Consider the following 23,048-nt stretch of genomic DNA (forward strand, 5'->3'; position numbering starts at 1 on the left):
TGCTAAAGCCTTTCAGAGTTTTCCTTTTTTCTGTGTCGCTGTTCTTGTACAAATTTCTCTGGTTTTGCTCACTTGACTGCATGGGTTCATACAAGTCTCTCCAATTTCCTCTGAAGCTGCCCTTTTGGTCATTTCTTATGGCGCAGTAATGTTCCATTACATTCATATGTCACAATTTGTCTAGCCAAGCCCCGGACAGGATGACATCCTCTTAATGTCCACTTTGGGTCTCGCACACAAAAGAGCAGCTGTCGATATTTTTGAATGTATAGGTCCTCATCTCTCTTTGGGAATCATAGACCTAGTATTAGTACCACTGTGAGATATGGGGTATATTTATGATGTAGTAACTTGGGGACATAGTTCCATACTGCTTTCCAGAATAGCTGTGCCAGTCCATATTCCTAGCGTCTCTGCTGTCCCAGGGCCCTCCACATTTGTAATTTCCCTCTCCTGTCATCTTTGTCCATCCATCTTTTTACCAGTCATTCCTCAGTCTGTGGGACCCTATATGTTTCCAGTTATTTGCTCCTCCAAGCAGTACTGCTGTGAATATTTTGGTATATTCTGTCTTTTGACTCCCTTGCAGGGATATGTTTATTGGCACCTACCCATTCTTTAAGGGCCAACTCAAATGTAGACCTCTCCATAAAGTCAAGATACTTTGCCCACCTCTTAGGCACAAGCTCCCTGTGGGCAGGGAGCAGGTATTTTAAAATGTCGAATCTCCCCTAGGGCCTAGCACAGTTTTCAGCACAGACTGGGCACTGACGCTAAGTGCCCAGGGTATGTTAAGCTGGAGGGGTCACAGCCCCAGGCCGGACGTCACTAACTAGGACAGGAGGGCTGCTGATCCGTCCTGTTTATCGGCTCTGGGTGTGTGCCAGCCCCGGCTGGGAAAGAGGGAGGAGAAGTGTGTGTCCCACTGCTGGGAAACAGGAAGCCAGAGGCCGTCCAGGCCTGACCCCAGGCCCAAGAGCACCGACGGGGCCTGGGAGCGTCCTCGGGTGGGCCGGGGGAAGGGGGTGACCAGAGGGACCCCCGGATCCGATGGCCGTGGTCCCCCACGCCCCCGCCCTTGGCGCCAGCCCAGGGAGCCCCCACTCTCCTGCTCCCCAGAGGGGCCCCGGCAGGGTCTCGGGGCTCTCCCCGTCCCTCTCCTCTCCTGCCTGGGTCTCGCTCAGTCTTCGGGAGAAGGTGGGGAGAAGAGAGGACTAGGGGGCGGGGAGCGGGGCGAGAAGTGGGATTGGAGCCGGAGCGAGGGAAGGAGGGAGCAAGGGAGGGAAGGAGGGAGGGAGGGAAGAGGGAGCGAAGGAGGGCAGCCCAGCCCAGCCCAGCCGGGCCGGGCATCGCAGCGAGCGGGGACCGGGCAGCCGGGGGGCCAGCGGAGCTGCACTGGAGGCGCCCGGCCGGGGGGGTGCTGCGGTGGCGGGCCCCTCCTCCCTCCGCCCCCCGCTCTCCGCCCCGCCGGCGGCATGGGCTGGGCTGGGGGCTCCCCCTGCTGCTGCCCCCCGCGCTCCCGCCCCGCAGGACGGCCCCCCAAGGTGAGTGGGCGGTGGCTGCGTCACGGCCGGCCGCGGGCCGAGCCGGAGGAGGGGAGGGGAGGAGGGCGGTGCCCTGGGCGAGCCCCTCGGAGGGGGCTGGGGGGAGGGGGACCCCGCTTTGGAGCCCGGCCGGGGGGGCAGCCCCCATCCGCCCCCACCTATAGCAGCCCACAGCTCGGAAAGTTGGTGCCACCTCCGGCCTTAGGAGGCAGGGCTTGCGGGCCCTCGGACTCACGTACGCACCACTGGCACACGCACACACCCCCTCCGGGCACAGGTACGCCCACCCACCAGCGCACCTTCGCGCTGCCAAGCCGCACCCTTCAGTGCACTGAGGTAGCGGCCCTCCCCAGACTGGCAGCCCCTAAGTGCTACCTGGAGGCAAGTATGCCCCGCGGACACACCCGGCGGCACCGGCAGTCCGGCGGGAGGAAAGTTACCCTGGGCCCGAGACGTAGACACGTCCTGGAGGGTGGGTAGGGCTTCCTTCCCCCTCCCCTTCGTGTTTGTGGAAACTGAGGCAGGACTGAAATTACACATCCCCAGCCTTCTTCTGGCACAGCTCCCCAAACCCCGCCAGTTCCCCCAGTCCCCTCATTTATTCCCCATCCCCGGTTATCTGGTTTCTCTTCTGCTCCCACTCAAGATCCCCCCCCATCCTAATTAAGACCTGATTCCTTCCCTCTTTCCTTGGACCTTTCACCCTTTCCCCCTCCCCTCTAGCCAGGCCTGGGCTTCCAGCCTCTGTATCCAACCACAGCTATTTCCAGGAGGGGGGAGTAAGGGGTGGAGGGGGCTTCTCCAAACAAACCAAAGACTTCCTGGCCCAGCATATGAGGGGGCCAAGGCAGGGGAGGGAGGAGGCAGGCAGACACTGGAATGTGGCCAGCAAGGATGGTTGGGGGGGGGGGGGAGCAGTGGGAGAGCAGAAGTCCAGCTGAGAACTGAGCTGCATACCGGCTGGGGGGCTAATATTCCAACTTCTTCCTACCTTAACCCTTAGGTGCCCACACCATACAATATGGCAGGGAAATGAGATTTCTCTCCTTCCTGCCCCACTCGTCTTTTCCTCTGCAGATGCTAATCAGGGTACCTTGATGATCTCCAATCACTTCTATAATGTAGGGCCTCTCTTTTCACGCCCCTACCAGCCCAGAAAACAAGGAGGAAACTGAGGCCTGACCCAGAAGAATTTTCTCCCTCCATTTCTAACCGTCAGCATAGATGGTTAAGGTAGAAGAAGAGTTAGTGTTGCCAGACCTACAGAGATTCAAGGGGAGGGATATTGGAAGGTTTTAGCTACAGGCTGCCATGAGCCAGTGCCAGGGAGGTGAAAGTAAGACCCCTTAACAGGAGGATGGCATTCCAGAAGGGAAGTTAAAGACAAACAGGGGAGGGCCCCACAGGTACAGTCCAAGGTTTTAGGGGCTGACCAAGGGAAAAGGAGAGATTCAACTAAGGGAAGAGGAGAGGAGCTAGAAAGAAAAAAAATCACCTGCCACTCAGGCTTCTTGGTGCCAGTCTCTCCCTAGGATACAATATCATGCCAGGGTCCTACTTCCCACATTGATACAATGTCTGGAATGTCCTGAAACCTGGCCAGACTTAGTGGTGGAGGTGGGGGGAGGGGGGGGCCAAAATCCAGCGCCTGCCCTTTCAAATTTCAGGGCTGAGAAACTAGCCTCCTTGGATGTTCAGTCCTTAGTCTAAATTCCCTGTTTCTGCCCGACATCCTGTCTGGAAGGGCCATCGGTAGCTGAGCAGATGCTCCCTGAAGTAAGAGGCGTTAGGGCACTGATTCGATTTAGCAGCAGCACTCAACCCCCTCTCTCAATTCAGTTAGGAAGTAAATATGAAGGAGCGCAATTTTTTGTAGAGGTTCCCTAACCCCCTGAGGTTAATATCCTAGTGGTCTACTCAGGAACAGAGGGGGAGAGCTAGTCAGGAGTGGCATGGGTAAGAAAGAAATAGAGCTCAGGACCAGGATCCTGAAGGACGGGCCAGTCCAACGGGGAAACAAGGGGTTCACATGGGGCAAGCAAACCCTTTCCCCCTTTCTAGACTTTCCTCATCTGTAAAACGAGGGAGTTAGAATAGAATAGATACTTCGATAATTCAGTTTAATTCAGCAAAGATTTACTAAGCGTCTACTGAGACAAGAACACTGTTAACTGCTGGAGGAGACAGTTTAGATAAGTCAAGGTATCGGCCTCCTTGGTGTTTACAGTTTAGTAAACTAAACAGACCCTAAGGTCTTTTCCAGTCTATAGCATTCTGTACACAAATTCAATACCTCGCCCACATAAAGTTTGGGGACAGCTATGGTGGAAGGGATGGGGTGAGGAATTTCAAGGGAAAGGGGGCAGGGACTGGGAGAATCTGAGGTAGGACGGAGGCAGTCAAGGAGGACTTGGGCAGATGCTGACCTACAGTAAATACCATGCAAACTAGATGCAAATGAGGGAGGGGGTGACACATTCTTTCTGAGTAATGATTGCTCAGGTCTTGGGAGTTCAAAGGTTTCAGGTTGGGGTTAGGGCAACGCAATAGTTAATCCTGGAAATCCAGGTCTTGAACCCCTCGTATTCAAGGACAAACTTGGGGTTTCTTCCATTCCCCCTTTCTGCCCCCCACCTCCACCCCATTCCTGAGACAGGAAGCTGGCTGAATTCCCAGGAGGCCGGAGGCCTGTGGTAGTGAGGGGAGAGAAGGGGAGGGTGAAAAGGAGGGGGAGAGGCTCCTGTCCTGTCCTCCTGGGCTTTGGAGCTGAGCTGGGTGAAGAGAGGGGAGCGATTCAGAGGGAAGCCATGAAGGTGACAAGAGGGAACGGGGTGCGCTTGATGGGGAGGAATAGGAGAGGGCTGGAGGCTGAAAGGAGTGGTGAAAAAAGGTTGAAATGGGTTAGACAGGAGGAGCTGTCTGTCTCCTTAGGCCATCCCTAAGGCTCTCCTCTCCTGTCAGGGAGTGGGGAGGAGGGATGAAGCTGGGCTGCGGTGGGCAAAGCAGACCAGCACTTGAGACAAGTCAGCCAGTGGGAGACTCATCAGGATGGCTGAGATATGGTTACAGAATAAGAAATTATACCAGGGAGAACTCTGGGACCAACAGGATTGTCCCCAGAGGAGGGCTCTTGGGGGATCTGGGCTAAGGACTTGGGATCCCTCAGGCCCCCATGGCATGACACCAGTTCACAGGGTACACTGGCTCAGAGAAGGATTCAGGTGTCTAGGGCTCCTGCAGTCACCATCCCATCCCTCCATTCCTCCTCTCGAACTGCCAGACTACAGTGGACTGGGGAGGAGGGGGAGGCGGGGAGAAGGTGATAAGAAGGGAAGGTGGTTCCCAGGGCCCTCCAGCCTATGGAGGGAGGAGCCAGGAAGTCCTTGGGGGCACACAATGTTCTGAACAACTAGAGTAATCAGGACACCCTGTCCCAACTTCTTCCTCGGGCTCCACATTATTCACTTATTCACAAATTCCCTGGGATCTGGACCCCTGTCAGGGAGACCAGGTCCAGATCTGTCCAGATCCAAATGCGCTGTTTGAGAACAAGGATCTGATGTGGGATCAGATCCTGAGGATCCTGGGATTCCCCTTCTACCCATTCCCCTATCCCCACAAGACAGATGCCTAGAATTGGCCACCATCCGTCAGATGGAGAGGATATGATCTGATTGGATCATTTAGCTGACCCAGTGGGATAGATTTTGGGAATATAATCTGACTTTGTCCCCACCCCCACTCCCCATCCTCTCTTGCCCTCCCCACTTCCTGAAGCCTAGCTGTGCCCCCTCCCACCCTGCACTCCCCTCCACCTCCAGGCAGGGGTGGACTTCTAGCATCTGACACAAGCCAGACCCACCCTCCCCCCCCTTCTTGTCCCAGCCCCCGCCCAAGGGAAGCAGCCGCCTTCATCCTGCGGCTTCCAGGAAGCCCCAGGCCCGGTCATTTCATTGTTCCTGGCTCCCCCGCCCAGTCGGACACCCAGTGTCCACCCAGAATTGCCCCAGATATCCCAGCTTGGGTGGCCTTTGGCCCTCCCAGGAAAACATGAAGTCCAGCAGCCCAGTGGAGAGGCTGCTCCGAGCCCTGGGGAGAAGGGACAGCGCCCGGGCTGTGTGCAGGGTAGGAGGGGACAGACACTGTGGGATCGGGTGGGGGTAGGGGTCTCAAGTGGGACAGAGCCTGGAGGACAGGTTGGGGAGATGGGGAGAAGCTCATAGAGGCAGAATGAGGGAGCGGGGATATGTTGTTAGGGCATAGCCCTTGGCAGAGAGGTAGAAATGGGGCAGAGGGCGGGATGGGAGAGGAGAAATGAGACCAAAGCCCTTTGACCTGGTCCCTCTCAGATTCTTCTCCCTTTTAATATCCCCCTTAACCTAGCCACTCTCTCAATCTCTCTGTGGGCAAAGCCGGGGATGCTTGGATTCTGCAGAAATTTGAGGCTGGGGGAGAGGAAGCATTGGCACAGTCCCTTGTCTCCTACTTTCCTCTAGCTGGGGTCTGGGGGGCAATCACTTAGCTGTTCCCCCACTTTTTGAGCCAGGGAACCCATAACCTCAGAATCCTTTGGGACTACTTCCTGCATCCCTGTTGGGCCTCCACTCAGGTTGGGGCATTGAACTGGGACAACCCTTTTCTCCCAACTCCCTTCTAGAGGATTTTGTGGAAATGGGAATATTACTGGAGTTAGGATGGAGTTTTCTGGCCCCAGGATGCAGGATAGAAGCCAGGGTACATTAAAATTCATACTCTTGCCAAAGGACATAATCAGTCCTCACTTTTATGTATGTTTGCATCTTGTGGGCAGGCGTAGTTAATGTGGAAATGTACCAACATCTTCTATCCCTGCCTGGATCTCTCAGAAACCTATAGGTCTGGTTGGATTGATCCAGTATGGAAAAATTCCTGCCTTGGGTTCCATCCAGTCTCTTAGGGAATTGCAAAAGAGAGGGGTCAGAGGGGAGGATATCTGGGCAGAAGCTGGGGACACGTTGGGTAATACATGATGAAACTATGTGTGGGGGGATATGACCTGCCTTCCCCTCCCCAGCTCTCATCCCAGACCCCAAAAGGGTTAACGGAGTATCGATTATAGAAGCAATTTGCCTTTAATCTTGTAAGTCTGGATATGGGAGGATCTCCTGTCCTTGGGAGGACAGACTGAGGAGGCCATAGGGCTCAAATGACAGGGAAAATTGAAGTGCCAACATTTCTCTAAAGCTGAATTGTTTAACAGGAAGTGATCTTTGTCAGTATGGGTGGGCTAGGTTTATGACCTACACGGAAATTTAGTTGCGGAAAAAGCAGTTCAATGTAGTAGAAAAAACAAGATATTAAATTAAAAGACTGGGTTAAAATTCCACCTCTGGTGTCTGTGTGACCATGGGTCAATCATTTTGGGGGTCTCAGCTTCCCCATCTGTAAAATGAGAAAAGTCTGAACTAAATGACCTCTCAGGATACTCCCAGCTCTAATTTTATGAGAGGTTTTGTTGTTTTGGGGTTTTTTTGGTATCATATCAGAGGAGGCTGAATTTGGGACATGAGAATATTTTTTGGGTTGTTGGAGTTTTGAGGGGGTAGGAGAGTGTTGAAATTGTCTGTGGTTAAAGCACCAATGTCTGTGACCCAAAGTTCACACAGAGAGGAGAGGGATATGAACCCCCCCAAAAAAGCAAAGTAAATGACCCCTCAGAAACATAGAATGTTAGAGCTACGAAGAGTCTTAGGGACCATTCAGCCCAACCCCCTCCTCATTTTACAAATGAGGAGACTGAGGTTCTGATATGGAGTGTGACTTGGCCCAGGTCACAGAACAAATTTCTGAGTTTTTGTCATGGAGGAAAAGAATTCTGGAATCAAAGTATAGTCTCAGACTAAGAGGCATCCACCCACCCTGAGAGGCTCCAGGCTTTCCTAGGCCTATTTAATAATGATAACTAATATTTCTATGACATCTACCATGTACCATGACTTTACAAAGTGTAAAGTCTTTACAAAGTGTAAAGTCTATGGTGCTAAGGATGTTGCAAATATTATCTCATTTAATCTTTACAACAACCCTGAGGTAGGCACTATTATCATTTTACAAATGAGAAAACTGAGACAGAGGTTAAATGACTTGTTGAGGGTCACACAGCTAGGCAGTGTTTGAACTCGGGTCTTCCTGTATCTCTGTCCACAGCACCACCTAGCTTTCCTTCCTTCTCTCACTGCAGTCATACTTTACGACTGCCACCTCCACCCAGTTAATGAGCAAATATGTTGCTCTGGCTATGGCAAGCAGTTGGTGGCGGCCAATGGGGGAGGGGGGGGAGAGAACAGGGAGAAGGGTAGTGTTGTTACAAGGGGCCATGCCAGCTGCTCTGATGGGGGATGAAGGAGAGGGGAGGGAAGTGCCTGATAGGCCACCCCTCTTCCTGAGTGCCAGATGAGATTCAGATGTCCCAAACTGGTAGATTCAGGATTGCGACACGAGGTCCTATCTGCTGCATTCAGGTGACTTTCCTGGGAACTGGGTCTCTGAGGGGAGGGGGATTGGGGGGAGAAAGAAATGGAGACAGGGTCACTGAGCTGAGGGAGTCTTCCCCAGCCCCTTAGAGCAAAGAAGGAGGCACTGGGGGATGACTTGCAGGCTCTGGATTAGATCTAGGCAACCCAGCTCCCGGGCCCCTCCCTGGGCTTGGTGCCCATGTTCCAGCCTGGCAAGGTAGGCAGGGACCATGAGGGCACTGTACCTTCGATGACCACGTGATGTACACAAGGGTGATCCTGGGAGGAGCCCAGGTTGTCAGACTCAGGTTATGAAAGGAAGCATATTCCAAGCACATTCCACCTCCCCCAGGAGGAAGGAGAGGTGAGACCAAAAACTCCCCAGGGCCAGGACTCCTCCCCAGAATTAGTGGCTTCCAAGGGGGTCTGTATATCTTCCAGGCGGGGGAGGTAGAGTTAGAGGTTTGGAGAGTGAGGGTATTGGGGGGAAAAGGAGAAAAATGTGTATTGTAGCCCTTTATAATTTCCGGTTGACAAACCCAACCCAGATAGAGTGATAGGGGGAGGGGAGGGGCTCAAGACTAATGACTGGGGAAGGATAAGGTCACAGCATGAAGCCTCTGGGGATCCAGATTGTAATGAATATCTGTCCATTTCTGTGTCCTCAGCCTGGGAAGTCTGAGCCACACAGTTTTAGGGAGAAGGTTTTCCGGAAGAAGCCACCAGCCTGTACTGCCTGTAAGGTGACGATTGATGGGACCGGGCTGGTGTGCCGAGGTGAGAGCCCCTGGTATCCTCTCACACTGTGGAGATGCCCCTGACTCCCACACATTCCTACTCCCATCTAAACTGGGCACCCCTCCTCCAGACAGCCCCCTCCCCACATTCCCAGCCTCTCCTCTTCTAGGACACCCTGACAATTTCTGCTAGCTACCCCCTTAGCTGGCACCAAAACTCACTAATGTCCCTTCGTAACCCAGACAGCACTTAGCACTAACAGCCTCTTAGTCTCTGCCCCTCAGCCCCTGGCACCCCACGCATTCCCAGACTCATCCCTCTCATCTAAAATCACCCCAGCCCAGGGTCCTCAAGACATTCCTTTTGCCCCTCTCCACTTTCAACATCCACCATTGCCTTTTCCTTTTCTTGTCCCTGTCAATAGTCTTTGTTGAGGAAATCCATGTTTCCTCCCTGTGTTCCTGGTAGGTTCAATCCTACTGGATCTCTAGACTTTCCCTTCCAAAGTCAGGGAGAAAGGAGCTTGCCTAAGGCCATCCAAAAGTGTTTTTCTTCTCATTTCCTCCTTTTTCTCTTATTCCCCCTCAGTTTGCAAAGCAGCAGCACATCGAAAATGTGAAGCCAAGGTAAGTTCCCTAACTCTCTGCCTGGCCCCCAGGCCCCCTACTCTTTCTTCCCTCCTCCCACCATCCCCACAATGCCTCAGATATCCAGCATTGTTATCCTATATACACACTGGTCATGGGGGGAGGATGCTGTGCTTATCCCTTTAAGAGCCGCTGGGCTCCACCTCCAGGGGGTGTCACGAGCTGGGTGGAGGGGGGAATTGAGAGTTTGTCTTGGTGATGTGCCCAGGCTGCAGCTGGACCGAGGATGGGAGTAGAAGGAAGGGGGGGCGGGGGGAAGAGATGGCAAGCCCCAGCAGGGAGGAAGGGAACTGAGCGTGGGGCTCCAGGTGTCAGACTTAGCCTTCTCCCCTACTTCTGAACGAGTGCTCTGGGCATCCACAATGGCCCCCAGAGGTTGGAGAAGTGTTGGTCATCAGGACCTCCATATCCTAGCGCTTCCTAGCATCCCTGCCCACTCCTGCCCACCCCCACCCGTCAGCCTCCTGGAAAGTGCTTTAAGATGAAAGAAGAAAGGGAGGGTACAGAGCTCCATTCACCACCATCTAGCATTTTCACCTCTTTGGGGATCTAGGGTGTAGAGTGCTGGGGGCGGAGAAGGGGGAGGGAATCAGCCAGGGGGAAGCTGTGTGCCCAGGGGGGGGTTCTCCCCCATGAAAGACACCAGTGTCCCTACTCGGCCACTGCCCGCCTGCGCTGTACTATATATAGCTTCTCGTCCCTCGGCTGGGATGAATGGGGGTCTGTGTGGGGAGGGGGCTGGGAGCCAAGAGCAACAAGCAAGGGGTCTGGGGGGCGGGGGGCCGAGAGGCTGGAGGGGAGACTACTGCAACAGCTCCGTTCTGTAGTCAGTCCTCAACTGGTGCCCACAACCCCCTCAGCCATCTCACCTGGAACCAGGGTACCCCCAACAACCATCCTTCTAGGGACTGGCATTGGTGGCATAGGTACCCCTTTCACTAAGACCTCCTTCCAGGTGACCACGACGTGCCAGGCCCTGCCTCCTGTGGAGCTGGTGAGTATGTTTAGACAGCCCTGAGTTAGTTTCTTGTCGGACAGCTCCAGATATAGTGGGTGGGTTGGCTCCTCTGGGATAACCTTGGTTGTGGGCATCATTGGGGGAGCAGTTGGCATCTTTGTACTCATTCTTACCTTCTTTCTTATTCTCCTGTTATACGTACTTCCCCAACTGTCAGAACCCTATTTCTACCCAACGTTTCCCTTGGGAAGGGACTTGCCCCCAGGCTTCAGCAGTCAGTGTGACTTACTAAAAAGTTTGTTAGATGGTTCCCAGATAGTATTTAGGGCTCCCTATGCTCCCATCACCAATTCATCCAATGCCTCTTTTCCCTCCTAGAGGAGAAACACCGCACCAGTCAGACGCATTGAGCACCTGGTAAGGTAGCAGTGGAGGAGGAATGGGGGAGGGAATTAGCTGAGGGAAAGGATGACCCTCAAATGGACAAGAGAGGGGGTACCAGAAAGTGGGAGAGGAGGGAAGGGCAAGGAGTCCCAGCCAAAGCTTCTCTCTTCCCCAGGGATCCACCAAGTCTTTGAATCATTCCAAGCAGCGGAGCACCTTGCCCAGGTATGGGGGTGGAGTGGAGGGTGGCCCCATCCTCTTCAATCCCCAGCTCTGACCAGACAGTACCTGCTTCCCCAGCTGTAGGTGGCCAGTTCCTGTCTTTTAGTCATCTGTGTCCCAGCCCTGCACAATACCCCGAGTTGGATGTAGTGGAAAGGATGTCAGTATAATAGGTACTTAAATATCGATTGATTGATTGGTTGCTCTGTACTCAAATGCCAGGTTAGTAGGACTTATAGCCTGTGTGACCTTGGATAAGTCACTCACCTGGGCCCAGAGATTTCTTCTCTGTAAAATAAATAAGTTGGGCTAGATGACCTCTTTCTAGCTTTAAATCCTATGACATCATTCCCTGCTTGCCCACTGTCATTGATATCAAACCCTGTCCGCTACTTCTCCCCACTCCTCGCCCACTACGACATCTACCAGGTTGGGTGACTCCCCAGCACCCATGCCCATACACACACCTCACTCCCCAACATAAACTCCTCCACAATTTTAGAGTTGAGACTTTAAAGCTCCCAAGAAGAGAACATTCTCTCTATAACATCACCAGCCCCTTCTATTTGGATGCTTCTAGTGACAGAGAGCTCACTACATTTCAGTTGGAGGAAAAATTCTTCCTAGAACTTCCTACTAACAGTGACTGGAGAAGTGAGGCTGGTGACCTGCACAGCCCTCCCTCACTCAAAACAAAGTCAAGTGCAAGTCGTGTCATCATTTCTCTGATGGCATGGTCTTCTTCGGCAACGAAGGATGAATACACTAACAGTAGAAACTTCTTTTAGATTGGCTCCAACTCTTTTCCCCTGTAACTTTCATTCCTCCATCCCTATTTAACTTCTATATAACTACTAGGAGTTTCAGCCTCGACCCACTCATGGAGCGCCGCTGGGACCTGGATCTGACCTATGTGACCGAGCGAATCCTGGCAGCTGCCTTCCCAGGAAGGTTTGATGAACAGAGACACCGAGGCCACCTTCGGGAACTGGCACATGTGCTGCAGTCCAAGCACCGGGACAACTACTTGGTGAGAGATAGGCCATGACCTGGGACAATGGCTTGGGCATGGAGTCACAAGGCTAATGGCACTGGGCTGCCCCATGGCATAGTGACCGAAAAGCTTGCTGTATAGTTAGAAAATTTGCCATTCAAGCCCCGTTTCTGCTATAAAATGTGAGGTTTTTGAGAAAAGATTTTCGAGGCTTCGAGGTGAGTATGGAGTCAGGAAGACCTGAGTTCAAATCCAGCCTCAGACACATCCTAGCTGTGTGACCTGGGGAAGTCACGTTACCTCTGTTTGCCTCAGTTTCCTCAAATGTAAAAGGAAGTTACAGCCTCTAATACTTCCCAGAGTTGTTGTGAGGATCAAATGAGATCATATTGGTAATGATGCTTAGCATAGTGTGGGGCATATAGAAAATACTATAAATAGAAATGCTTATTCCCTTCTATTTCATTTTTTTGGTACATTGATATCTCCAGCACTTAGCACAGTGTCCACACATAGTAGGTGCTTAATAGATACTTTGATTGATTGATAGATACTGAGTCCAGCACATAATAGGTGCTTAATAGATACTTTGATTGCTAGATACTGTCTGTATGACCCTGGGCAAGTCACTTAGCTTCTAAGCAACTCTCTTTGAAGACTAGAAGTTGCAGAATAGAGATGTATTTTATGGGTCCAGGGAGGTCCCTCTACCAGTAAAATCACAAATCCTCCCTTACTTCTGCCTTTGTCTTTTGCAGCTCTTCAACCTGTCGGAGAAACGGCATGACCTGAACCGCCTGAACCCCAAGGTAGGAGAGGGCTGCCCAGACTCCAAATGGGTATCTCTCTCTCCAGCTAGAGGAAATCTGGCCAAACTGCCCCCTTCCCTGTAAAGTGGGATGGCCTGTCCTACAGAAGGTGTACTCTCAACAAGCTTCCCCCAGCTCTCTGCTTGACTCTCCGAGAGCAGGATTGCTGTGATCTGCCAGAGAGAACAGGTTCAGAGCGGGTCAGGGAGGAGACATACCAGGGCACTGTGCTCCAGATAACAGGGAGTGCTGAATTTTAGAATTCAGAGGAAAGGGCTAGGTTTAAATAGCACCTCCACTATTTACTGCCCATATGACTTTGGTTGAATTACTTTGACTTCTCTGGGGCCTCAGTTTCCTTATCTGTAAAATGGGAAGTTTGAACTAGGTGACCTTGAGGTCATCTTTGAAGATCCTTCCAGCTCTAAATCTGTGATTCTGTGGGATTTGAGCCTGGCACAGACAAGCATAGAAGACCCCAGGATCTCCTCTCTCCTACCCTCAAGCAGTTCACAGCCACCCACCCCTGGCCCTAGTCATTCTATCTTCCTTTCTTTCTAGTTTTTGCCTTTTTTTGTATCCCTGGCCCTTAGCATAGTTTTTGTTTGTTTGTTTTTAAGTCACGTTGGCAAAGGTTTATTGTAATGCCAATATGATGGGCAGAGCTCCTTAAGGAACTTGCCTGGCACAGTTCTTAATAAATATCTGTGGACTGAATGAATCCTCCAGGTCCAAGACTTTGGCTGGCCCGACTTACACGCGCCCCCCCTGGACAAGTTGTGCTCCATTTGCAAGGCCATGGAAAACTGGCTTAGCTCCAGCCCCCAGCATGTGGTTGTTCTCTATTGCAAGGTATGACCAGCGATTGGGGTGAGGCCTGCAGGGACTGAGGTTTCCAGCTGAAGTTCCAGCCTTGTGTCTATCTCTCTCTCCCTCAGGGAAACAAGGCCAAGCTGGGTGTTATTGTAGCGGCCTACATGCATTACAGCAAGATCTCGGCCAGGTGTGCCTCTATCCCTCCCTTCTTCTCACCCTCTAGGGACAGGGAAGCTTGGAACAGACAGATGTGACACATTGACATCTCACCCCTCCCTCAGGCAGCAGAGTGGGATGGACTGGGTCAGGACCAGCTCGGTGGCCTTAGACAAGTCATTTCACTTCAGTTAAGATAAAGACAACAACCTGAGAGAAAAGTGCTGTATAGCCCTTTCCTGTTCATACACACACACACACATATCACATATGTACATGCATGTCATGCACATACACATGTGTACACATGTATGCACATATACACATCACACGCATACAGGCACAGACACATGTCTATCACACACATATGTGCATACATACACATACCTATATACACATACATATGTGTTCATGCACGCATATATACACATACATATACACACATATATGCATACACATATACACACACACACACACATATATATATATATATATACTAGACATAAAGCTGTATAGCTTTAGGCTATACAGAAATGGACCAATTGCCCCCCATTCTGCAAGGCTACGGGGGGGGGCCTTGGGGAGTGGGTTGGGATGTTCACCCAGGCTCTATACCTCCAGAACTCCCCTAACACTCCCTCTTCTCCCAGTGAAGACCAGGCTTTGGCTACTCTCACCATGCGCAAGTTTTGTGAAGACAAAATAGCCTCTGAGTTCCAGCCCTCCCAGCGCAGGTGAGCAGAAGACGCCCAGGAAGGGAGCTGGCGGACAAGGGTGGGCATGGATTGGTCAGGAGCAGTGGGCTTGCCTGCCAGGAAATAAGATTGAGAACCAAGGGGCTCTAAGTGCAGGACTCAGTGCAAGGGAAAGAGCTCTTTGGGATGCTCTGTCCCAGAGTGGAAGATGGAGAAATGTTTCCTGGAGATGAAAGGTGGAGGGCAGAACTTCCTGGAAGCAGGAGGAGAGGAGACGATCCAAGACAGGAATTCTTCTTAACATGGGGGCAGTGCATAGACCCCTAGGGGATCTGTGGATGAATTTCAGAGGGTTCACTTGGATGGACAAAGAAATGCCTCTTTATTTTACTAACCTCTAAGTGAAATTTAGGTTTCCTCGAATTGTCAATTAAAAAACAACAATCCGTGATTCAGAGAAAGGATCCATAGGCCTTACCAGACTGCCAAAGGCATTGATGATAACCAAAAAAAAGATTAAGAACTTAAGCCTGGTATAGGCTATGTAGAAAGATACAGAAAGATCTGAACTAGCCATCTCTGCTGTGAAGTTGCTGACTCCATTTGCAAATGTTCATTCCTTCCTCTTACCTCATGGGACTTTTTCTCCCCGCTCTCTTGTGCACTTGTCCAGCCTCATGATTTGTGTACCTAAACTACCTTCCCTACTTATGGGCAGGGATGGGTGTCTGTTCATCCCTCTCATTGCCTGGCTCAGTGCATTACACACAAATGATGAATTGAATCGACCCATCCAGGTACATCAGCTACTTCAGCGGTCTCCTGTCTGGCTCCATCAGAATGAACAGCAGCCCCCTGTTCCTCCACCACGTGCTCATGCCTGTTCTGCCTGCCTTTGAGCCAGGAACTGGTGAGTCCTCTGCCAGTGTGAGTTCAGGGAGGGCCTCCTCCTCCTCCTCCTCCTCCTCCTCATCATCATCATCATCACCTTCCTCTTCTCTACATCAGGTTATCAACCATTCCTCAAGATCTATCAGTCCATGCAGCTTGTCTACACATCTGGAGTCTAGTGAGTTGTCACCAACCTTTAGTGTTCCCCGACTCATCCCCTATCCCCCTGAGGAACCTCAGGGGAGACACTCCTGATTCTTCCAAATCTCCTCTTCCCCCCAAGGGCCTCAGTCTCTGACTGCCCCCTCCTCCCTAGATATTTCTAGTCTCTAGCTCACTGGGCATCTGGATCCACACAGTCTGAGCCTTGGGTCCCTATGTCTGCTCCCTTATTCCCAACTCATTCGACATAAAGCGGATAAGCTTCGTCTTCAGTCAGCCTTCTCTCTCATCCCTGCCTTTCCTTTCATTTCCCCCTAAGTCACATCTCAAACCCAGGGCCCCAACAGCTTTGCATCAGCCTGGAGCCTGCGCTTCTCCTCAAAGGTGATGTCCTGGTAAGAACAGCAAAGCTGAGGGAAGAAAGGGAAGGCCTTGGGGGACATAGGGAAGAGCCATATTTGATATTCTGTAGCTCCAGGTGTTGAAAGTGGGACTTTGAGGGGGGAAGGGGGGGTTCCCAGAAGACGGTCCCTGGGGTTGAGCTATGGTGGTAACCTGATGTGGTGGCTGAGTGCCTAAGGACCCTTTTCCCTCTTTCCCCCAAATAGGTGACATGCTATCATAAGGGAGGTCGGGAGTCAGAGCGGACCCTTGTGTTCCGGGTTCAGTTCCACACATGTACCATTCATGGACCCCATCTCACCTTCTCTAAGGACCAGCTGGATGAGGCCTGGACAGGTGAGTATGGCGGGGTGGGGCAGAGGGAAGTGGCTAAGGGTCTCCTGGGTGACCTCCAGGACCCTTGTGCTCAGGTTCCTTGTCCTTCTTCTTCCCAGATGAAAGATTCCCATTCCAAGCCTCGGTGGAATTTGTCTTCTCCTCTGGCCCTGAGAAAATAAAAGGTAAGACCCAAATTCTGTCGTCAGTGTTTGCCCACTATTTCCCTCTTCCCTGAGTCTCCTGCCCACCCTTTGAACCTGGTACTCATTGTTCCCCCGTCTTAGGTCGGGAACCCCCACGAAATGATGCGTCTGTTTCTGTTGACTACAACACCACAGATTCAGCTGTGCGCTGGGACTCCTATGAGAACTTTAACCAACACCATGAGGACAGTGGGGATGGTATGAGGGGGCAGGGGAGAGTGGGGAGAGTGTGAGGGGGCAGGGGAGAGTGGGGAGGGTGTGAGGGGGCAGGGGAGAGTGGGGAGGGTGTGAGGGGGGCAGGGGAGAGTGGGGAGGGTGTGAGGGGGGCAGGGGAGAGTGGGGAGGGTGTGAGGGGGCAGGGGGAGAGTGGGGAGGGTGTGAGGGGGCAGGGAGAGAGTGGGGAGGGTGTGAGGGTCATTCCAGATCTTCAGAGTCCCTGATAACCCTCTGACCCTCCTGACCACCTTTCCTGGCCTCTCCTCTTCATCTTGTTGATCTCTCCCAGCCCTTCCTTCCCATACTGATGGCTTCTCTTTCTTGTTGTGCTTTCCAAAAAGATTGTGAACTTTACAAATGCCAAGTAAAAAGATACATTTCCATATACATAGTAGAAAGGAAAAAGAGAATTCTACATAAACCTGGAGATCTCCGTAATGCATAGCTTACTTTTGTTTTTAAAGCATATAATAAATTCAGCCTGTAGTTTTGAAAGCTGTACTGCTTGTCTGCTTCTTTCTGGCCTCCTTCCATTCTCTTCTCATTTCTTAAAAGTATTTTTATATCTTATATATATATATATGTCTTATATCATATATCTTATTTTATATCATATATATCATATATATGTATATCTTATAAGATACCTCTTACAACCTTTCCTTTCATCCTTCCTTCCTTCCTTCCTTCCTTCATTCCTTCCTTCCTTCCTTCCTACCTTTCTTCCTTCCTTCCCTGTCCCCTCTTACCCCTCATGACACCACCCCTCATTGGAAAAACAAATAAAGCCTGTGTAACAAATAAGCATAGTCAAGCAAAGCTGATTCCCACTTTGGCTATATCTACAAAATAGAGATCTCATTCTGCATTTGGTGGGTGCCCCCTCTTCTCCTCCTGCTCTGCTCAGTTCTCTTTCCCTCTGCAGGTTCCCCACCCCACACCCGGGGACCCTTGGATGGCAGCCCTTATGCCCAAGTACGACGGGCCCCTCGGCCCTCCCCACCAAGGCCCCCCCAAGAACATCCCCCACCACCACTCCTCTCAGTCAGCAGTGACTCAGGCCATTCTTCTACCTTGACCACAGAGCCCCCAGCTGACTCCCCCACTCGCCCTCCCCCTACTGCTGCAGAACGTCAGGAGCTGGAGCGACTCCTAGGAGGCTGTGGAATAGGTGGGGTGGGCCGGGGAGTGGGCCGGGAGACCGCCATTTTGGATGAAGAGGATCAGCTGCTTCCTGGCAGTGGTGCCCCACTTGGAGTCTACCAGAGTCAGAGGCCTGGCCTGAGCCGACACTGTTCCTGTCGCCATGGTTATAGAGAGCCCTGTGGGGCTCCCAATGGAGGTGGCTACTACAGACCAGAGGGGACCTTGGAAAGAAGGCGGCTGGCCTATGGGGGCTACGAGGCCCTCCCTCAGGGCTATGGGGAGGTCCCCCTGGAGAAAAGACAGCTCTGCCGATCCCTGTCTGAGGGACCATATCCTTACCCACCAAAGCTGGGCAAACAAGCCAATGGGGATTTTGGCTACCGTCTTCCTGGCTACCGAGATGTAGTGATCTTGGAAGATGGGGGTCTGCCTGCTTTGTGCTCATGCCCAGCCTGTGAGGAGAAACTGGCGCTGCCCACAGCTGCCCTATATGGCCTGCGACTGGAGAGGGAGGCAGGTGAGGGGTGGACAGGAGAGCCAGGGAAGCCCCTCCTGCACCCTTTACGGACCAGGCACCCAGTACCACTGCTAATGCCTACTTATGGACACCACCATGCTGCAGTGCCTGACTACAATTGCCTGAAGCAGCCTAAGGCCGGAGAGGATGGTCATGAGGGGTATCCCTATGCTCTCTGCCCTGAAGGAAGGTACGGGCATCCAGGGTACCCTACCCTGATGGCATACAGCAGTGGGGGAGCGATGCCCGGGTACTGCCCCACATATGGGCGGTCAGCCCGGGGTTATGTGTCACCCAGTGAGAGCAGAGGGTATCCCAGCCCTGGAGTCCACTCTCCCTGTCCTGGCTCCGTCTTGCCAGGAAGCCCCTCCTACCCACCATCCAGCAAGCTGAGTTACGAGATACCTCCTGAGGAGGGAGGGGATGGGTACCCATTGCCGGGGCACCTGGCTCAGGCAGGCAGCTTGACACCTACAGGTGAGTAGCATTGTGATTGAAATTGTGGGAAGGTGCAAAGAGGAGGGTTCCGGGAGAGGCTTGGGAAGAGCATGGGGGCCTGTGATGAATGGGATGGAGAAGGGTCAGTAAGACTGGGAAGCTAAACATGGATGCCAACCCCCACCATGGGAGATGAATTTTTTTTGTCCCAATCTTTACTTTCTTTCACTTGTACCCTCCTTGCTACAGATTCACCGGAACCAGGCTTATGGCAGGAGGGCCACAATGGGCACATTACCGTTCCCCGGCCAACCCAAAATACCCAGGGTGTAGAGAATGCCCCATCTGATCTGTCTGGCTCCCCTACCCCTCTTCATACCAGCAGCCCAGTCCAGGGCAAGGAAAGGTACAGAAGCCATGGGAGAGAGCTGGTATCAGGTCATACTGGGAGGGGCCAGGCCGAAAGGTTAGCATTTCCACCCCCATACAGCTTCTGGGAAAAGGTGATGAGAAACTAAGGTTCACCATATTGATTCTGCCCCTCCTTCCATTTATTCACAGCCCTCAGAACCGAGAGAGTCAATCTCCTAGTCTGGCACCTGCCTTGAGACTGAATCCAGAAGTAGCTCTGTCTGCTCCCCAGGGGAATCCTGAAAAGACTCCAGATCTGCCTTCAACAAGTGGGACTGATCCGCCAACCTCCAGTCCTTTCCATTCAACCTCTCCTTCCAGCTCACCCAGGGACTGGCCTCAGGAGAGGAACCCAGCCATGTACTCTGGCAGTGCCAATCCCCGGACCCCAGTGCCTACCACACTGCCTGGCCTTCGTCATGCCACCTGGCAGGGTCCTCACGGTCCCTCAGACAGTCCAGATGGGTCACCCCTCACACCTGTGCCTGCCCAGATGCCTTGGCTTGTGCCAACCCCTGAGCCCCCACAAAGTTCACCCACACCTGCCTTTCCTCTGGCTGCATCCTATGATTCCAATGGCACTGCCCAGCCCCCACTGCCTGAGAAACGGCACCCACCAGCAACTGGGCAGCAGGCAGGCCGACTGTGGAGTGGGGAGTGTGCATCTCCACCAGGCAGAGGGGCCACCCACCATGTCACCTTTGCTCCCCAGCTTCCGGATGATGCCCCCAGTTCTCCAGGTATCCATGTAGACCTGGGGCAGGGATGGGAAGGGATTGCTTTGCCTAGTATAGTTAATGTTTGTTGGCTGCTTGGACCCTGGAAGATAATTTTGAGAGACTTTAACAAACCGTTTCTCTCTTGGGAGGTTGTAGAGGTGGCTGGAGATAGGGGGTAGATTTCAAGTGGGAGGTAGGTACCAGAGCCACTGTCCCTCTGTGTCCCTAGAGCCCCCTGCCCAAGAGAGCCAGAGCAATGTCAAGTTTGTACAGGACACATCCAAGTTCTGGTATAAACCACACCTGTCAAGAGACCAAGGTAAGAAGACAATCTCTCAAGTCCCAGGGTCCCTCTCTCAATATTCCTCCAGGTTCTATCTCTACACCATCCGCTTTGCCCTTCCACCTCCATTCCTTGGCACTCTTTTTAACTGTCCTTGGGTCAGGGGGAGTTCACTCAACAAAAAGGATTTTTTTGGGGGGTGGAGGCAGGAAGCTCAGATATTCATTATTTTTCCTACTTCCCAGCCATCTCCCTGCTGAAGGACAAGGAGCCTGGTGCATTCCTGATACGAGATAGTCATTCCTTCCAAGGGGCATATGGGCTGGCGCTCAAAGTGGCTACACCTCCACCCAGCACCCAGGCCTGGAAAGGTGAACTGAGGATTTGGGGAACACAGAAAAAGTGTGCCATATGGTGGATACACTAGGTGCAAGAGAGCTGGAAAGGGCCAAGGAGAGGAGAAAACTACCTTTTTCTCTGTGGGAAACTGAAAGGGCAAAGAGCAGGGAACTCTGGAGTAGAAAAACAGTCCCCATATGATCATCATTTCCTGCCTCAATTTCTTAGGTGACCCCTTGGAACAGCTTGTACGTCATTTCCTCATCGAGACAGGACCCAAAGGGGTGAAAATCAAGGGATGCCCCAGTGAGCCCCACTTTGGTGAGAAGCCTGGGGAGAAGGGTATGAGATCATTAGGAAAAGGGGGGACGTAAGAATTTGGTTTAGGGGATGGTACAGTGTGGGAAGTGTTGGGGGAATATGGCAGGTGAGGAGGGGAAGAGGAGAAACTAGGATCCTAACCCCCTTCTCTGACCTATAGGTAGCCTGTCAGCTCTGGTCTCCCAACACTCTATCGTCCCCATCTCCCTTCCCTGCTGCCTCCGAATCCCTAGTAAAGGTGGGTACCATAGACTCCTCCCAGTTTGCTCCCAGCTGAGCCTTTAGGCAACTAGCAAGTCTAAACCAGCCTGGCTGGAAGTATCTTGACTCCTGTTCCCAAGAGACTACGATGCTCAGGAGAGCCTCTTTCCTCTCCTCTACTACGTTCTTTACTTCTCCCCACCCCATCCCAGATCCCCTGGACAAGACCCCTGAGGTGTCAGCGCACACCAACATGAGCACAGCATCAGACCTCCTGCGGCAGGGAGCAGGTACAGAGCTCCCCCTCTCCCCATACTTCCCGGGGAGCTAGAAGAGAGGTCTCACTAATACTGACCCCAGCCTGGGAGGCTTCTCATCCCTGGGATTACTGAGGCTGGGGTTGGCTCGAGGGCCTTTGGCACTCTGCTGATCTATTGTCTCCCCTCACTCACATTGATGCCACCACCAGCCTGCAGCGTATTGTACCTGACCTCCGTGGAGACCGAGTCCCTGACTGGCCCCCAGGCTGTAGCCCGGGCCAGTTCGGCTGCTCTGAGCTGCAGCCCCACCCCAGCACCAGTCACTGTCCACTTCAAGGTCTCAGCCCAAGGCATCACTCTGACTGATAATCATCGGAAGTAAGTTTTTGAGCCCAGACTCCTGATTTGTCTCGATTTTGCTCCCAAAGCCTGATTTGTTATGGCCACAACACCCCTCTTGAGATAGATATCATCCCCAATTCCATTTCCAGGCTCTTCTTCCGGCGACATTACCCAGTGAACAGCATTACCTTCTGTAGCATAGACCCTCAGGATAGAAGGTAAAGGTCCTCCTTCACTACCACCCCTTGACTCCATGGATTTGTACCCCTATTCTCTCCTGGGAAGCTAGATAACTTCCCCACACATCAGGGCCCTTACACGAGTTATTCTTCCACTGCAGATGGACCAACACAGATGGAACCACCTCTAAGTAAGTCCACTCCTCTCCAAGTCCATCCCCTTTCTCCTGTCCAAGGCCCAGGCATTCCCGACATTGCTCCTCTCCTCAGCCAGATATCTACCCCATCAGCAGAAACCTTCTAGAGACAGCTTTACCCCCAAACCTAGTGTATTTGCAGAACCCTGTTTCTCCACCCTCACCCTCTGCCTGTTGATTCCCTAGGATCTTTGGTTTTGTGGCCAGGAAGCCGGGCAGCCCCTGGGAGAACGTATGTCATCTCTTTTCGGAGCTCGATCCCGACCAGCCAGCTGTTGCCATTGTCACTTTCATCACCAAAGTTCTGCTGGGTCAGAGAAAGTGAAGAGTGGGTGATGAAAACCAAACCCATATTAACATCCCCTTCCTCTCCCAGCCTTCTCACTGACCTTGCCCTTCACGTGGTCTAAGAAAAAAGCAGTTGCTCTCGCCTCCAAGCACAAAAAAGGGGCTTCCTGTGACACTCTCCACTCCCTACCCCCACTGCCACCCCTAGCCTGCCACACAGACCAGATGAGCTTATGAGATGGTAACTGTAGGTGAGCAGAGGGGAAGGGGATGGCTCGGGTGCAGAAAGGGGTGGTGTCAGAAGGTAAGCCACAGAGGGGTCCAGCACAGCCCTGCCTGAGAGGACCCAGGTCTGGGAGGGCTTGCAGCACTGCCAGCTCCCCCCAGCTGCAGGCCAGAGCAGAGGCAAAGGGAGAAAGAAAAGGGGAGGAGGACTGTGTCCCTCTTCCTGCTTACTCCCACTAAATAGAGAGAGAGCAGGATGGGATTATATGAAGAAAAAGAGTCTATTTTTGTCTAATAAAGAATTTCTATGAGCTTTAGTCAGTTGGTGATGTACTGGAGTTGTAGGAGCCCTGCAGGTGACTGGTCACGTGTTTCTATGAGTCTCTCTCCTCCATGCTCACTGTCCCTGCCTGGCTACAGGACCATGCACGTACCTCCTGTTTCCCCATGACTGCATCTATGTATCTCCCTGTTCACAACTATACTTTCCGTGTCCCCAACACCACCCCCAGTTATCGAGAGCTGTCAGGCTT

At 52.5% G+C, this 23,048-nt stretch overlaps 1 protein-coding gene across 10 annotated transcripts in view; it reads left to right on the forward strand.

Annotated features, from left to right (window-relative positions):
• TNS2 (tensin 2) overlaps positions 1-22,832 on the forward strand; it is a 28,149-nt gene extending 5,317 nt beyond the window's left edge. The window contains exons 1-29 of one of the 10 annotated variants that reach the window (XM_072654775.1): positions 964-1,197; positions 8,707-8,815; positions 9,365-9,402; positions 10,379-10,417; positions 10,760-10,798; positions 10,941-10,990; positions 11,846-12,017; positions 12,740-12,790; positions 13,520-13,642; positions 13,729-13,793; positions 14,413-14,496; positions 15,255-15,367; positions 15,466-15,526; positions 15,830-15,905; positions 16,119-16,248; positions 16,347-16,412; positions 16,515-16,631; positions 17,575-18,789; positions 19,000-19,216; positions 19,312-19,901; positions 20,110-20,199; positions 20,409-20,534; positions 20,731-20,823; positions 20,984-21,061; positions 21,237-21,314; positions 21,494-21,662; positions 21,776-21,844; positions 21,967-21,996; positions 22,189-22,832. In XM_072654775.1, the coding sequence (XP_072510876.1) occupies positions 1,051-1,197; positions 8,707-8,815; positions 9,365-9,402; positions 10,379-10,417; positions 10,760-10,798; positions 10,941-10,990; positions 11,846-12,017; positions 12,740-12,790; positions 13,520-13,642; positions 13,729-13,793; positions 14,413-14,496; positions 15,255-15,367; positions 15,466-15,526; positions 15,830-15,905; positions 16,119-16,248; positions 16,347-16,412; positions 16,515-16,631; positions 17,575-18,789; positions 19,000-19,216; positions 19,312-19,901; positions 20,110-20,199; positions 20,409-20,534; positions 20,731-20,823; positions 20,984-21,061; positions 21,237-21,314; positions 21,494-21,662; positions 21,776-21,844; positions 21,967-21,996; positions 22,189-22,327 (4,374 nt within the window). In that variant the 5' untranslated portion in view covers positions 964-1,050 and the 3' untranslated portion in view covers positions 22,328-22,832. Of the gene's footprint in view, positions 1-963; positions 1,198-1,336; positions 1,545-4,266; positions 4,358-5,434; positions 5,670-7,945; positions 8,045-8,380; positions 8,403-8,706; positions 8,816-9,364; positions 9,403-10,378; positions 10,418-10,759; positions 10,799-10,940; positions 10,991-11,845; positions 12,018-12,739; positions 12,791-13,519; positions 13,643-13,728; positions 13,794-14,412; positions 14,497-15,254; positions 15,368-15,465; positions 15,527-15,829; positions 15,906-16,118; positions 16,249-16,346; positions 16,413-16,514; positions 16,632-17,574; positions 18,790-18,999; positions 19,217-19,311; positions 19,902-20,109; positions 20,200-20,408; positions 20,535-20,730; positions 20,824-20,983; positions 21,062-21,236; positions 21,315-21,493; positions 21,663-21,775; positions 21,845-21,966; positions 21,997-22,188 lie in introns of those variants that run through there. The other 9 variants (XM_072654776.1, XM_072654778.1, XM_072654782.1 and 6 more) reach the window with 9 other exon arrangements.
• Positions 22,833-23,048: the final 216 nt, after the last annotated feature.

Source organism: Notamacropus eugenii, chromosome 3 (genome assembly GCF_028372415.1).
Source record: "Notamacropus eugenii isolate mMacEug1 chromosome 3, mMacEug1.pri_v2, whole genome shotgun sequence".
NCBI lineage: Eukaryota > Metazoa > Chordata > Mammalia > Diprotodontia > Macropodidae > Notamacropus > Notamacropus eugenii.